Source organism: Ovis canadensis, chromosome 4, assembly GCF_042477335.2.
Source record: "Ovis canadensis isolate MfBH-ARS-UI-01 breed Bighorn chromosome 4, ARS-UI_OviCan_v2, whole genome shotgun sequence".
Lineage (NCBI taxonomy): Eukaryota > Metazoa > Chordata > Mammalia > Artiodactyla > Bovidae > Ovis > Ovis canadensis.
Window position 1 is genome coordinate 52,901,342 of NC_091248.1, and position 14,179 is coordinate 52,915,520.

At 39.7% G+C, this 14,179-nt stretch overlaps 1 protein-coding gene across 7 annotated transcripts in view; it reads left to right on the forward strand.

The window, feature by feature from the left end:
* Positions 1-2,723: 2,723 nt before the first annotated feature.
* The window catches only part of CACNA2D1 (calcium voltage-gated channel auxiliary subunit alpha2delta 1), a 541,059-nt gene continuing 529,603 nt past the window's right edge, over positions 2,724-14,179 (forward strand). For 6 of the 7 annotated variants that reach the window (XM_069586656.1, XM_069586658.1, XM_069586659.1 and 3 more), the window contains exon 1: positions 2,724-3,426. In XM_069586656.1, coding sequence (XP_069442757.1) covers positions 3,332-3,426 — 95 coding nt within the window. In that variant the 5' untranslated portion in view covers positions 2,724-3,331. The remainder of the gene's footprint in view (positions 3,427-14,179) is intronic. The other variant, XM_069586662.1, reaches the window with a different exon arrangement.

The window sequence follows — 14,179 nt, forward strand, 5'->3', positions numbered from 1 at the left end:
TCTTAATCTCAAATGTTGAAGAAATTAGATTTGACTTACTGAAAAATAAATAATAGAAAGCATGCTCATACATACATAGAAAAATATAGGAACATCCAACAGAAATAGAATTTTATGCTAGCAATACACATAGTATAACCTAACACAAAAAGGCAGAAAGAGGGAACATTTTATGGCTGTCCTATTCATATTGTTCTTTGTTCATTCTTAATTAATAAAAATGAAATTATATGAACAAATTAAACATTTACATATTATAGCAATTGATGGTTAGCTAAAAGTGACAGATTATAAATATGTTATGAGTAAAAACGCTCTGCATGAAAACTTTAAACTTTATTAAAGGAATGATTAAATACAGACATCTAACTTTTCATTAATCTTTACTTTCTTTTTAGAATATTTCCTCCTAAATGAATAGTAGATACTGGTTTCTTACATCTTGCTCACGTAAGGCCCATAATTCAAGTTTTATCATCAATCCTTATGGAATATAAACATTTTATCTTGAATGGCAAATTTTGGTGACTTAGCAAAATTTTATTAAAATTGATAGGCTATGATCTAATCTTCATGAAATTTTCCAAAATAACAGAACCGGACAGAAACTGTACATTATAGAATTGCTATGGTTAATCAATTGACACATAATGCTGTATTGTGAAAATCGCCTTGGTTTAGTTTCTTAGGAAAGAAACAAAAGCCACATTTTGAATATCTTCATTAAAAAGGTTTAGATTGATAAAAAGCAATGAACACAACAGAGGATTAAGCAATGATTTAGGCTTACAGTTGACAATCAACCCCATCAGAAAGAAATGTAGATGTAATATCTTTCTTCAACAGCTTCAGAAATGAGAGAACATGGTGTTTCATCAGAGTGATCCAAAGGAATTGAGATTTGGCTCAAAGGCCAACGAAGTTAATAATGAAGGCTGACTACGTTCTCGAGAAGTTTATGACATTCTTTTATTCCTTAAGCTCTTTCTCTTAAAGATATAAAATTGGAAATGGTGTACCTTAGTAGGAAGTCTGAAGTCATTATTGAAATAATTATTTCAGAATTTATTAAAATATTTTTCTGCAGTGTGGCTATTATACCAACGTATCATGTAGACAGTAAGAGGCATCTGATTCTGCCATTCTTAATCCCCATGCTGGGGAAGAAAATTTGCTTTTGAATCATTAAAAATTGGAAGAAAAAAAGATGGACTTTACTATTTAGTTATCTAATTTTGGAGTGGAAAGCTATCTATGGTTATATAAACTATCTTTGTGAGCTGAGTTCTCAGCCCTATTCCAGCCCATCTCACTTCATCGCTCATTTGCTTGCTCCGGCCGCCACATTCTTTTGGTTTAGCATATAACAAACTAAGTCAAGTCACGGTGGGGTGCCTTTTGTGAGGTCACTCAGAATAAGAGGAAAGAAACAGAGAGCAAGATAGATACGTACAGAATTAAAACAGGCGCGCGCGGACACACACACACACACACACACGCGAGAGGTTAGGAGGAAGCAAACATCACTGGGTCAAGAATCATAAAATCACATCACATTTTAAAATGTTGCTATTAAGTATTAATAGTCTTCTGTTTGAGCAGATTGCTTTTAGAGAGATGGCAAATCAATTCCAAATTAATAAGGGTCTTTCTGTTTTCATAATCTCAAGAAACTAGAGAAGGGCTAATTAAAAATCTCGGTCCTCCCCATAATGACAACTTTTAGGTATATGCAGGATGGTAATTTTTTTTCCCCCCAATCAGAAATGGTGTCAAAGTGCTCTAATACACTACTAGAGGGGGCTTAATAATTTAAGGTGTTCAGGGAAACCTTTTCATCTGGCGCACCAGCTTCTTCCTGAAGGAAGCCTGTGTGGTCCAAGAGGCCTACGCAAGACCCACCTGTTTTTTCTAATAGAAGGCCTGGGCACGCCTGCCTGCGGATGCAGGTGAAACCAGTCTGTACTGCAGTGCTGCTCTAGCTCTCTCCCTCAATTCCTCCTCCATATTTTAGGCGCGTTTCGCAAACTGCCACCTGTTTCTGCTTACCCTTTTCATGCCTTCATCCAGAGCAAGTGAACTTGTTTCGCAGCAACCTTGTCAGGGCAGGACAGACCACAGGCCAGATCAGGGCATTTGAGGGACTTTTGGAAGTAGCACAATGCTTTTCTCGCGGCACAATGCTCCTCGGGTATAGAATTTGTCCTTCCACCCCTCAGTCCTACCTAACACATGGCCACACTAGGACGATTTTACAGCATCGGCCCTTCTCTGATTGTCCTCAGCCCGGACCTTGCCAGGTCTGTCTTGCCTTGCTCTGTCTTGCCAGGTGAGAGGTACCTGGGCGTCGGGCCGCGCTGCCACAGTTGGCACTCAGCCTCGCCGGAGACTCTAGCCTCTGGCACTCCAGGGCAAATAAATAGTGCCACCTGGTTGGGAGTCAAAAGTGGTGTTTTAAAATGCAAATATAAACCCCTCCTACATTCGTTGTCAAATCACTGCCCCACGATTTTCAGGCAGGCAGTGGATTCTGCGCCTGAGAGAAGGGCCGGGGGAACACTGCCTGCCTGGGAAAAATAACCCCCGAAGACGCCAGCCAAGTGCTGGCCCGGAGCCCCGGCTCCCTGTGGGTACCCACCCAGCGGCTAGCGGTCCCCGGGGAGCTCCGCGGGGCCCGCCCCGCTCTCGTTCCGCACGCCGGCTGGCGGGAGCAAGCCGGCGCCGACTTTGGGAGTTCCTTTCTGCCTTGTATGGAGGGCCGCTCCTGCTCGTCTCCGCCCGAGTGCTCTGACGCCCAGCCCTCCCGCAGTCCACCCCCAGCCACCTCCCTCTGACTTGCCGGGAGAAGCCAGACGAAGCCTCTCTCTCTGCCACAAGTCTCTCCGCCTGCCATTCCCCCATTCCTGCAGCCACCCCCACCCTCCCCAGTGCCGTCACCCCTTCTCCGCCCCCGCCTCCGCCCCCCGCCTTCTCCCCGGCAATCGGGGGAATAAATCAGGGAGGAAACCGAGAGGGAGCGAGAGCGCGCCAGCGCCGGCGGGCTCGCCCAGGTCTGTTTCCAAAGTCGCCCTTGATGGCGGCTGAGGCGAGGCAGCTGCGGCGCGGAGCTGCCGACGCGCGCTAGTGGGTCCGCCCGCCGCCCCTTCCCCCGCGCCGGCCTTGGCCCCTGCGGCACCCCCACGCCAGCCCGCGCCCCAGCCCCAGCCTCGGCCGCGCCGGCTCGCAGACGCCTCTAGTCCGGGCGGACCTGGCTCCTTCTCCTCCCGCGGTTTCCAGCACCGGTCCTTCCCCCGGCTCCGGAGGGAAGCCAGATTGATCTTCGATCGCGAAGATGGCTGCTGGCTGCCTGCTGGCCTTGACTCTGACACTTTTCCAATCTTTGTTGATCGGCCCCTCGTCGGAGGAGCCGTTCCCTTCGGCCGTCACGTAAGTGCTCGGGCCGGGCCAGCAGGGCGGAGAGTGCGGGCCAGGAGGTGCCGTGGAAGTAGGACGGGGGCTCCGTTCCCGAGTTGAGGGGGCTTTTCTGCCCGTGGGGGTGGGGAGCGAGCCGGGCTCGGATCTGGAGAGGCCGAGCGGGAGGTACGCGCGGCTCTTCGCCGGAATGCGCACGGAACCGGCGTCTCGGGATCCTCGGCGGGGCCGGGCTGTCCCAGGAAAGGTCTGCTGGCGACTTGCGGCACCTCAGCCGATCTCTGAAAGGATTCCTTGGACTTAAAAGAGTTTAGCTGCACTGTGGGAAAAAGTTTCCAGCCACATACCCGCTCTCATCAAACCGACTCCAGTAAAAAGTTGTGTTTGGGTAGGGCATTTTGCAAATAAGTAACTGCAGGCTGGCCTGGGTAGCATGGACTTCTCTCGCACTTGGCCTCTGAGATGCTAATTGCTGTGGTATCCAAACTCGTTTAGGTCCCAAATTACTGGGCGCACTTGACAGCCTTTCTGATATGAGGAGTGCTTGCCCCTCGCGGCAGGGGTGCTGTCCACCCCCAGGGGCTCGCAGGAATTGAGACCCTGCCATCCAACCTCCCTCACCCTCTATTTGTAACAGTGTCGGCAGACACGCGGTGCCTGTTGTTAGAATGAATAGAACCCTCTATTCCTTGGGGGGGAGGGACTGAGCGTTTTCCAGTCTCCTGCAATTTTTTTTTTCTTATTTTTAACATTTCTAAAATAGCTTAAGAAAACCTCGCTGCTGTTCTGGAAATAGAGTGTTTGAAGGTAGCTGTATAGTCACACGGCAGGAAGGGAGTGAAAAATAATAATTCTCTCGTGTTGGAGAAAAGAATCAAAGTCAGTGGCACATAAAAATATATACATATTTTTAAATGTGCTGAATAGCCTATTAGGCATTCTGGGAAGGCATTTATTTTGGTTGTTGAAGCTACTTTAAAGCTTGTAAGAGTAGGTAATGGTAAGTGGATGAGTCACTTTAATGCATTTTACATAACAAAAACAAAGCCCAAGGTAGCCTTCCCGGTATTTTTGCTGTTGGGAATTATTTGCTGTCCTTTGTTGGCAGAGTGCTGAAAACTGGAGTTTTTGGTGGATACTGACCTTAAAGCTTCACTAGTTGAAACCCTGCAGTTATTATTTAAGATTCAGCTTAAAGTATTTATTGCATTAGGTGTCAGTGCAAGAACCCGAAGGATGCTCATCCTAACCTGGAGAAGGGGAGTGTCTAATATTTTTGTCATGATTTACAGTCATGTTCTTTTTTAGATAATCTTCCGTAAAAATAATAGCAGATCCTTTTTGTTATGAAGCAAAAGGGTAAATGCCATCTGTAGATCTTCTTTTAATTGGCAGCATATTCCAAGCGGATATTTTGAAACATGAAAAGAGTAAGAATTACACTAAAGATTAAGAAATTACACTTATGTTCTTTTTTAAGTCTTTTTGTAGCTTGGCCTATAAATTGAAAACTGAAGTGAGTCGCTTGCGTTTTGTGTCAAAAAAGTGGCCCTTTAAAAAGGAGTCAGTGTGTTCAGTTTACAGATTTTTAAAGTGTTATTTTTAACTGGCAGTTTATCAATATTTCTATCATTTGGAGGGAATGCATCATCACACCATAGGGGAAAACTATGACTTTTAAAGATACAACAAAATACAGTCGTTTATTCCTGAACAGACCATGGTAAAATATTAATGTAAAAAATTATTGTTGTAAGAAGGACAGCTGCAATAAGTGTTTTCCCAAAATTAAAATAGCTAAATTTTCATGGTCAGAAATTCACTAAAGATAAGAAAGAAAGTGAATAGTTGGCAAAAATAGGAATTAGAAAGCCACAATTTCTTTTCTTTCAAAGGATTTTAAATTTATTTTCTAACAATGAAAATTTGAGATATTTTCAAATAATTTGAAACTAATTATTTTGTAAAAAAGAAAGACTTAAAAGATTTTGTATATATCAGTGTCTTGTAGGAAATACTATTTTTATAAAGCTTCTGCATCTTTAATTATTAATTTGAAAAGTCAGTCATTTCTCCTTATCTTCTGAGGAAGATGTACTTCATGTTAGATTTCTGAATAAACTTTATGAAATTAAAAAAAGTGTAGCATTAATTATATCGTGATGCAGTGCCATTTGCTTTTCTTGCACAAAGAGTTCATATGGCGTATTTATGAGGATAAATCTCAATCTTTGGAAAAAATTCCAAGTTCGTTAAAAACTCAGTACAAAGATTATAGCATCACTAAAGACAATTACTGTGCTTGTCTATATACATTTTTCATTAGTAAATTCTTTTGGTTTTCTTGATCAGTCTAGTTTTTCCAGAAAACATAATGTAATAAATTTTTTATCAGAAGAGGAAGAATATGCCACTAACAGTATAAAATTCATTATGCACTTATTGGAGTGGGATCTGATTTAGTAATACAAAGTTTTTTGTTTTTTAGAATTTTTACAATAAAGGGCTTAAATATTATTATAAAAACAAATATTTTAAATATTTTCTTTAATTTTCTCTGGTTTAACATACATTCTCATATAGCATATTCTGAATTAAAATAGTGATTAAATTGTTCTAAGAATTAACACTAAAATAGCTTTTTTTTTTTTCCAGACAAGGGGAGGAATTTTGATACAGTTCTTTTGCTAGTTTAGGTTTTTCTTTTGGAAATGATTGTTTTAGTAAGGTGTGAAACATAAATATGCCATATGGTTGCAGCCACGTCATGCATATTGGTTTGTATATAAATGGAAAATACATAATTTTCATGTTACAGTATGCACATGTTATATTGATAGTTTAAAATGTAGTTTTCTAAAAGGGAGTTCTCCCTTGTTCTAGAAATAATTTGGCTCATATGTGAAAACACTTCTATTTTAAAACTCAAAGAGTATTATGTATGGTAGCCAGTATTGTAATGTTAATTTGAATTTGTCAGTTCTAATTTTAGAATCTATTTACAAATCCAATTTTTTAAAAGAAACATAGTTATAACTACTGTTCATTTTAAACTTTTATATCATCATATCAAAATGCCAATATGTCCATAATAATTGGCTGAGAGCCCATTGGCATATGGGGGTTTTTAATATATTTAAACTATATAATGGGATAAATATATTGGTAAGAGTTACAGGATCTATAGGAAATATGGCATCTCATAAAAGAATAGTACCTTGGGGCTTAACTACTTAGTTTATACATTTTTTATATATTATGAGACAAATTTATATTTAAAGGCTATTAAAAATAAATATTTTCATTGGAATGGATATCTTTTTCATGTATTAGAAGTGATATAATTATTCTTATTTGGGCTTAGCAATTTTAATTTGCATACTATATATAGAACAAAATGTACCTTATGATAAAATATGAGCTAATATATTAGATTGTAAAATAAAACCTAAAAACGATGAACATTAATAAATCCCTTTCTCAGATCTTTGATTTGTTCTCATCAGTTTCATCACATGACAATATTTTTCCACAGGTGTATCTTTAAAGTATGCAACGATAGATACATTTTTCCAGATAAGTTGTAACATATTAAATTTAGTGGGTATATGTGTAGTTGTTTGGATTGGCATTTGAATATACATTAGACAGGTTGAAATGAATATAGTCTAAACATTTTAGAAAGGTACAAGAATCTAAGCTTATTATGGTTTATAAAAGGAAATAAAATGTGCCTTTATTATTTTTCTTTGGCTTTCACCAATTTTAATTTTAAAAAGAAATATAAAATCAGACAGAGACTATAGCAAATTGTTCATTGTGAAAATAGATAAAATTTTACCATTCTCTTCCTTCAAAGAAATCTTGCTTTGTAGACAACTTTCCAATGTTTCTCCTACATTGATATGTTGTAAGGTTTGCAGAACAGAAATAACACATGCAAATTATGTATTCAGATTTACTGTTTATATTTAAAAGTATATATTCATAAGAAATAACAATGCACTTAGAAATTTTAAAATCAATACAGAAATTATGTCCAGCAGTTCAGTTCAGTCGCTCAGTCGTGTCCGACTCTGCGACCCCATGAATCGCAGCATGCCAGGCCTCCCTGTCCATCACCATCTCCCGGAGTTCACTCAGACTCACGTCCATCGAGCCTGTGATGCCATCCAGCCATATCATCCTTGGTTGTCCCCTTCTCCTCCTGCCCCCAATCACTGTATTATTTAATTAATGTGTTCTCTGAAGTATCACTATATACAACACATACACAGAAATTTCTTGTTAGTTTTCAGTACTGATGCAGATATCCAAGAAAATAATCTGTTCTTCTGAATTCATATCTTGTACCTAATGTGTGTCTTCAAGCTGTTGAGGACCTTAAAGTGGAGATTTACGTGGTTAAATTGAAGTATTTTAGGCAATTATCCTGTTTATTGATTTCATTCGGTATATTCCATGTGTGGACATAAACAACCCTCACATGAGCATATTTGGATGAAAGTTTGGGGAAAAAAAATCAGAATTTGTTTCAGTATTTCTAAAAAGTAACATTTCATTGCTATTCAGGTGACAGCTTCCATCATTCGTAATAAAAGAACTGTCTGTCATAGGATTTCAGAAAGCATGTAAGTTGCTGATAATGTGTAACTGATCTCTGTTCTCTGACATCTATTGCATGTTTACCTAAGGCACATGCTATGTATCAGGCACTGTGTCACACTGTGCCAGCCAGTCTTTCTTTTCCTGGACTATTTGTGCATTGTACTACCACTGTTCCCTCGGCTTTCATATGGTGGCTTTCCAGTAAACTTGAAGCGGCACCGAGATAGTCACCCATGTGGCTTACACATGGTTTGTTTTCTTCTGTGTGCACAAAACTTGGAAATTACTGTGTCATTATTGTTTACAGAGTTTAAGGAAAAAAAAATGATGGACTTCAGTGTCAACTGAGATGAAAATGGTAGCACTTTGTGAAAAATACTGTATTACCACCTTTTTTTTTTGAGGGTTTAAAATATATTAGCATTGCATCATTATATAATTTGTATAGTTTATCTTATGATAATATTGTATTTAATACATAGTATTTTATGTCTGTCTATATCTTTATGTATCTATTTATCTCCATATGTGTGTATACACACCCGCTTTTTTTTTCTTAATTCTTCAAGTGGCTTATTAGAGTAGAACCTCAGTAAGATAAGTTTATTAACAAAGGTTCATGCTGAAAGCTCCCTGCCAGTCCACACTGTTCATAGGGAGTAAATCTCATTCAGAATAATTTTATAACAGCAGCATCTAAAAATATTTCATGAAGAGAATCAGATGAGCGATTCAAAATGTTCAGGTCCTGTTAGACAAGTTATTAACACAATTGATGAGTGACAAAAGAAGTGTGGTTTTGAAGATAGGCTTACTGTCTTTTAGACAAAACAAAAGGAGGAAGAGACTATTGCACTTGAACTGTTGAGTGCTTATTAAAAGGTCTTTGCATCTAAGCAATTTTATTTCTACCACTTAGATATAGGATACTTGAGATTTTTAAGAATTAAACATTTGGCGCACCATGTTTTAGAGTTGAAGGATAAATGTGCACAGGTTTTAAAATTTTGTTCGTAAAACCTAAACTTTTCTTTCTTATAGGCTTTATGTAATTTGTGGTAATTGAATTCCATTGCTCCTTTAAAATTTGCCATTTACATAGATTCTAACAAGATCTTTAGGAAAAGATTGACATTGTGGCCTCAACAAACTGGCACACTTTTACCGTTAATTTCAATAATACAGAATCAGGCTGTTATGTATGAAGCAATATTTAAAGGTCTCTTTGAATATGAATGTGGGATATTTCTGGCTCAATGTTATTTTAACATTTGCTTCTGCTGATTTTTTTTTAACCATATGCTTCTGTTGGATTTAAAAAATTAGGATACATTTAAAATTCTATATCATAAATGGAAGAACAACTTAAGCTAGAAATGATAGCAATGGAAAATAATGGTGTTGCCCATTTTAAATGATTCAGACTTGGGAATAATCTGTTTATCTGAAGTTCTTTTCCCTGAGTACTTAAAATTTTATTGCAGTAGTCTCCTGGCAAATTATGAAAAACAATTCCTGTATTCTTTTATTCAGATAATTAGTTGCCAATTTTTCTTTCTCTCTTCCTTACCACCCCCCCAACACAATTAGTATTAGTCATACTTGATTTTTATTTGTACATAATGTCAAATCAATTGGAGAAAAAAGTTTTTGATTTGTTTTCCATCAGGTTACCTGTAACCAGACCTTCAATTTAGGTCCTTCAGACTTGAATTTTCACTCTCTGTTGCAGGGGACTTCCTTTTACTACTAGATTTTTCTCTCTGTAGGGATATTGTTTAGAGGTTTCGATGTGTAGATAAATCTGTGATACATTATAAGTACTTTCATCAGAATTGTCAGATGGTTTGGATGATTGTTGCTTTTGACATTTGCCTATATACTCTGGGAATAATTGGGGAAAGAGTGAGAAGTGCTGATGAGATTGTTCTCTGACTAAGGTACATACTGTCAGGCTATATAAAAGGATTGTCAGACATTAATAATGTTTTATTTTGAGGGTCAAAGGAGGAATGACTCAGAAAAATAAATGCACTTAGGCATACAGGGGAAAAAAAAATCTGTTTTAAAAAAGTAATCAAAAGGCGTTGTGGTGAATATGCTGTGAGGAATGGTATGTATTTAAGTGGAGGCAGACAAAGGAACCCTTAGATACATGAGGTGTGAAATTACATTAAAGATGCTAAAGGTGGCTGTTGATTATTTTATTTGGTTTTGTTTTCTTCTCCCCACCCAGCATTTTCCATGTGAGCTTGGTTATCCTGGAAATGCTGTTTACTTCACATATTTGAATATACTGACGTAAATATTCATATATTGGAAATTCACCTGAGAAACCAAAGACGATAAAATTGTCTAGATTAAAAAAAAATAGAAGCAATTAAACATTCTTTTATTTTTTAATAGAGCCTTGGGAAAATGGGGTTCATTGGATAAGACATTGGTGTAATACTTTATCAAAAGCTTAAATACAAATAATCAAGAAAATTATCTTAGTAAATTTCTTCCGTTAGATTATAAGAAATGAAATATCTTGAAGGTTATAGGCTTCTAGGTAGTACACTGAAGACTATTTAGACCTCTGATACATAGTACATCTTATTTTTTAAGAATAATTTTGGTATATGCTGTCTCTTTTAACAACTTCACAGATTTTTGACATCAAATGTAATGTAATTCAACAATTAATGCAGTTACTGTTATCCAGAGCAAATTATGTACTTCACTGAGTTACATGCTGGGAGTCCAGATTGAGGAAGAGCATACCCAAGGAAGACATTCCCAACTCCAGGCTGCCTGTGAAGCAGTGGAATCTAACAGAGCATGACCAGGGAAAAACACACAGTGTGGTGAAGAAGTACCCATGGGTTGTTTCACATCAGGCATGGGACTCCTGGGCGTGAAGAGAGGTTGAGACTGAACCATCAGTCTGAGGCTAGGTTATACAATTTTTGCATCAGAGTTATCTTCTCACATGACCCGAAGGGGAGTTGGGCAGTGTGGTAGCCCAGCTCTGTTTTCTCAAACAAATTTGGTTTTCATTCTAAGACTCTGTAATTAAAAATAAAAATCATGGGTTTTAAATCATAATATGTGGAGGATGGATTAAAGAGGACCATTATTCAAAGGGACAGTGGGAGCAGTTAGTAGATTCTTGCAGCATCCTAGAGAGAGAGACGCCGAAAGACGAAGAGTGGCAGTGGGAAAGCAAAGCAGGGACGAAACGCAGTGTAGAGGCACATATTCAGGTGCTGTTGGTTGTAGGGCTGGGGGAATCGGGAAAGGTAATGTAGAGGCACATATTCATGTGCTGTTGGTTACAGGGTTGGGGGAATCAGGAAGAGAGAGTGTTAAAGATGGCTCTAAAGTCTTTATTTGTTAAGTTTTATTCAGTTTTGACTGTGCCGAGTCTTCACTGCTGTCCGCGGGCTCTCTCTAGGTGTGGTGAGTGGGGGCTGCTCTCTGTTGCCGTGCGCGGGCTTTGGTCTCAGAGCATGGTCTCTAGGGCACACAGGCTTCAGTAGCTGAGGTGCATGGGTTCTAGAGTGTGGGCTCAGCAGTTGTGGCATGTGGGCTTACTTGCCCCATGGCATGTGGGAATCTTCCTGGACCAGGGACTGAACTTATGTCCCTGGGATTCTTAACCACTGGACCAGCAGGGAAGTCCTCCAAGCTCTTTAAAAGGTAATGAAGAAAGAATAGCAAGTTGATGGTGAGTGAGGTAACATGCTTAGAAAATACCTATTCAGTATCTTTTATGATATGCACTGGGAGAAGGCGATGGCAACCCACTCCAGTACTCTTGCCTGGAAAATCCCGTGGACCAAGGAGCCTGGTGGGCTGCAGTCCATGGGGTCTCGAAGAGTCAGACACGACTGAGTGACTTCACTTTCACTTTTCACTTTCATGCATTGGAGAAGGCAATGGCAACCCACTCCAGTGTTCTTGCCTGGAGAATCCCAGGGACGGGGGAGCCTGGTGGGCTGCCGTCTGTGGGGCCACATAGAGTCGGACACAACTGAAGCGACTTAGCAGCAGCAGCAGCAGCAGCATGATAAGCACTGTGAGTTTCAAAAGATGAATCTTGATCTACAGTTTCATTTTGCAGAGAGGTCGACAGTGGGCGCTTTAAGGACGTCACCAGACCTTTGCTGACATGACAGCAATTTCAGTAGCATGTTTTGGATGTAAGCATGGCTTCCGTGCCTTGAAGAGTTGGTGTGTGTGAGGTAGTTGCTCAGTCATGTCTGACTCTGTGACCCCATGGACTGTAGCCCTCTAGGCTCCTTTGTCTGTGGGATTTCCTAGGCAAGGCTCCTCTGTCCATTGGATTTCCCAGGCAAGAATACTGGAGTGGGTTGCCTGTTCCTTCTCCAGGGGATCTTCCTGACCCAGGGATTGAACCTGGGTCTCCCGCACTGCAGGCAGATTGTTCACCGTCTGAGCCACCAGGGAAGCCGTGAAGAGTGAGAATATGAAGGCAGCAAGTGCAGATTCTTTCAAGGAACTTGGCAGTGTGAGGAAAGGGAGAGTGATAGCAACTTTAGAGGAAGATGGAAGGGATTTGGCTTCCTTTTGTTTTGCTTAAAGAGTAGGCGTTATAATAGGTTACTTGGGATTGCAGGTAGTAGAAAACTACAGGAGTATCTTGAACCAAAAAGAGAAATATTTTTCAAAGGTAGCAAAATTGGATGCTCAGTCATGGGAATCAGCAGAAGGAATATGCCCCCAGTTGCAGAAAGGGGTGGAGTTTTTTTTATCAGGTTCATCTCTTTTTCTAACCTCTGGTTTTCTTTGACTCATTACTCTTCCCTTTCCCTGCTAAGGCTTTATCTGCTTCCTGGAGCTCATTTTGTTGAATGGACATTTTTTTTCCCATTGAAACTTTGAACCAGCTTGAGACTAGAATCCTAGTCCAAAACATAGCCTGCTAAAGACGATGTGTTGGTAATCTGAATATGGGTCAGATAGTCATCAATAGCCCATTCATTTGAGATCAGGAGATGGGATTTAAAAAGGTTTTGGTTGCCTCAGTTTGGGTCACTTCTCACATCCTGGTCAAATCTCGTTAGGAGGTATTGCATTGCAACAGGCCAATTGCTAGTTCCGTGGATAGAGGAAGAGGCAGTTCTTATAAGAAGGCATCTGCTGGGTGGGAGAGGTGGTCGAGACAACTAAATAAGTGTTACCACAGGGAAACTTGAGCATATCAGAGGAGACCAAATGGCAGAGAGATGGAAGGGATGAGAGAGGCCATGATTGATGGGTGAATGTTCTGACCAAGGCAGGTGAGAAAGGGATCAAGACTAAAAACAATGTCTTACAAAGTAACTTTTGAAATATGAAACAGCCCTGAGAATTAAAACAGTTGGTTGGAATATAGGATAGATGCACTTTTAATAAACTGGAGATGTTTTTGGAGGATTGTTCCAAATTATATATTCCATTCTCAAGAAGGCATGACATTCAGAAATGTAATAAATGCACATTAGTAATGTTCACATTTTGAGATTTACAGACCAGAGTTTTTCTTTTCTTGGTAGTAACAAGACTCTAGTATGTCACTGTGTTTCCTTTGGACACAGCAATGTTTGTTTCTTTTTCTTTTCTTTCCTTTTAAAGTAGGGATGATCATCCTAAAGATCTGTGTAGTTTTGCAAAATGTCATTGGTTTTAATAAGTGTATATGCTTATAATAGAAAGATGTTTCATAAACATCAGGAAGAGGAAACAAACAAAAAAAGCAAATAGTTCTTGTTTGGGGCAATTTACCATTATTCACTTATAGATTTTTTGGCAGATAAGAACAATTTATGGAGAAGGCTAAGGCACCCCACTCCAGTATTCTTGCCTGGAAAATCCCATGGACAGAGGAGCCTGGTGGGCTGCCGTCTATGGGGTTGCACAGGGTCGGACATGACTGAAGCGACGTGGCAGCAGCAGCAGGAACAATTTATAGCTGGTTTACAGCCCTGCTTTGCCTGTGCTTCCCTCCACCTCCCAACCCCATGTCCATTCTTTAGCAGAGGCCGGAAATTTGAATTGAAACAAGATTGTTTTAAAAAAAAGTGCATTTGATAACACAGCAAACCACTGATAGAATATTCCAGCAGAGCATGTCCCTGGTCAGCCCATACAGAGGCATCTCAGGTGTCTTGAA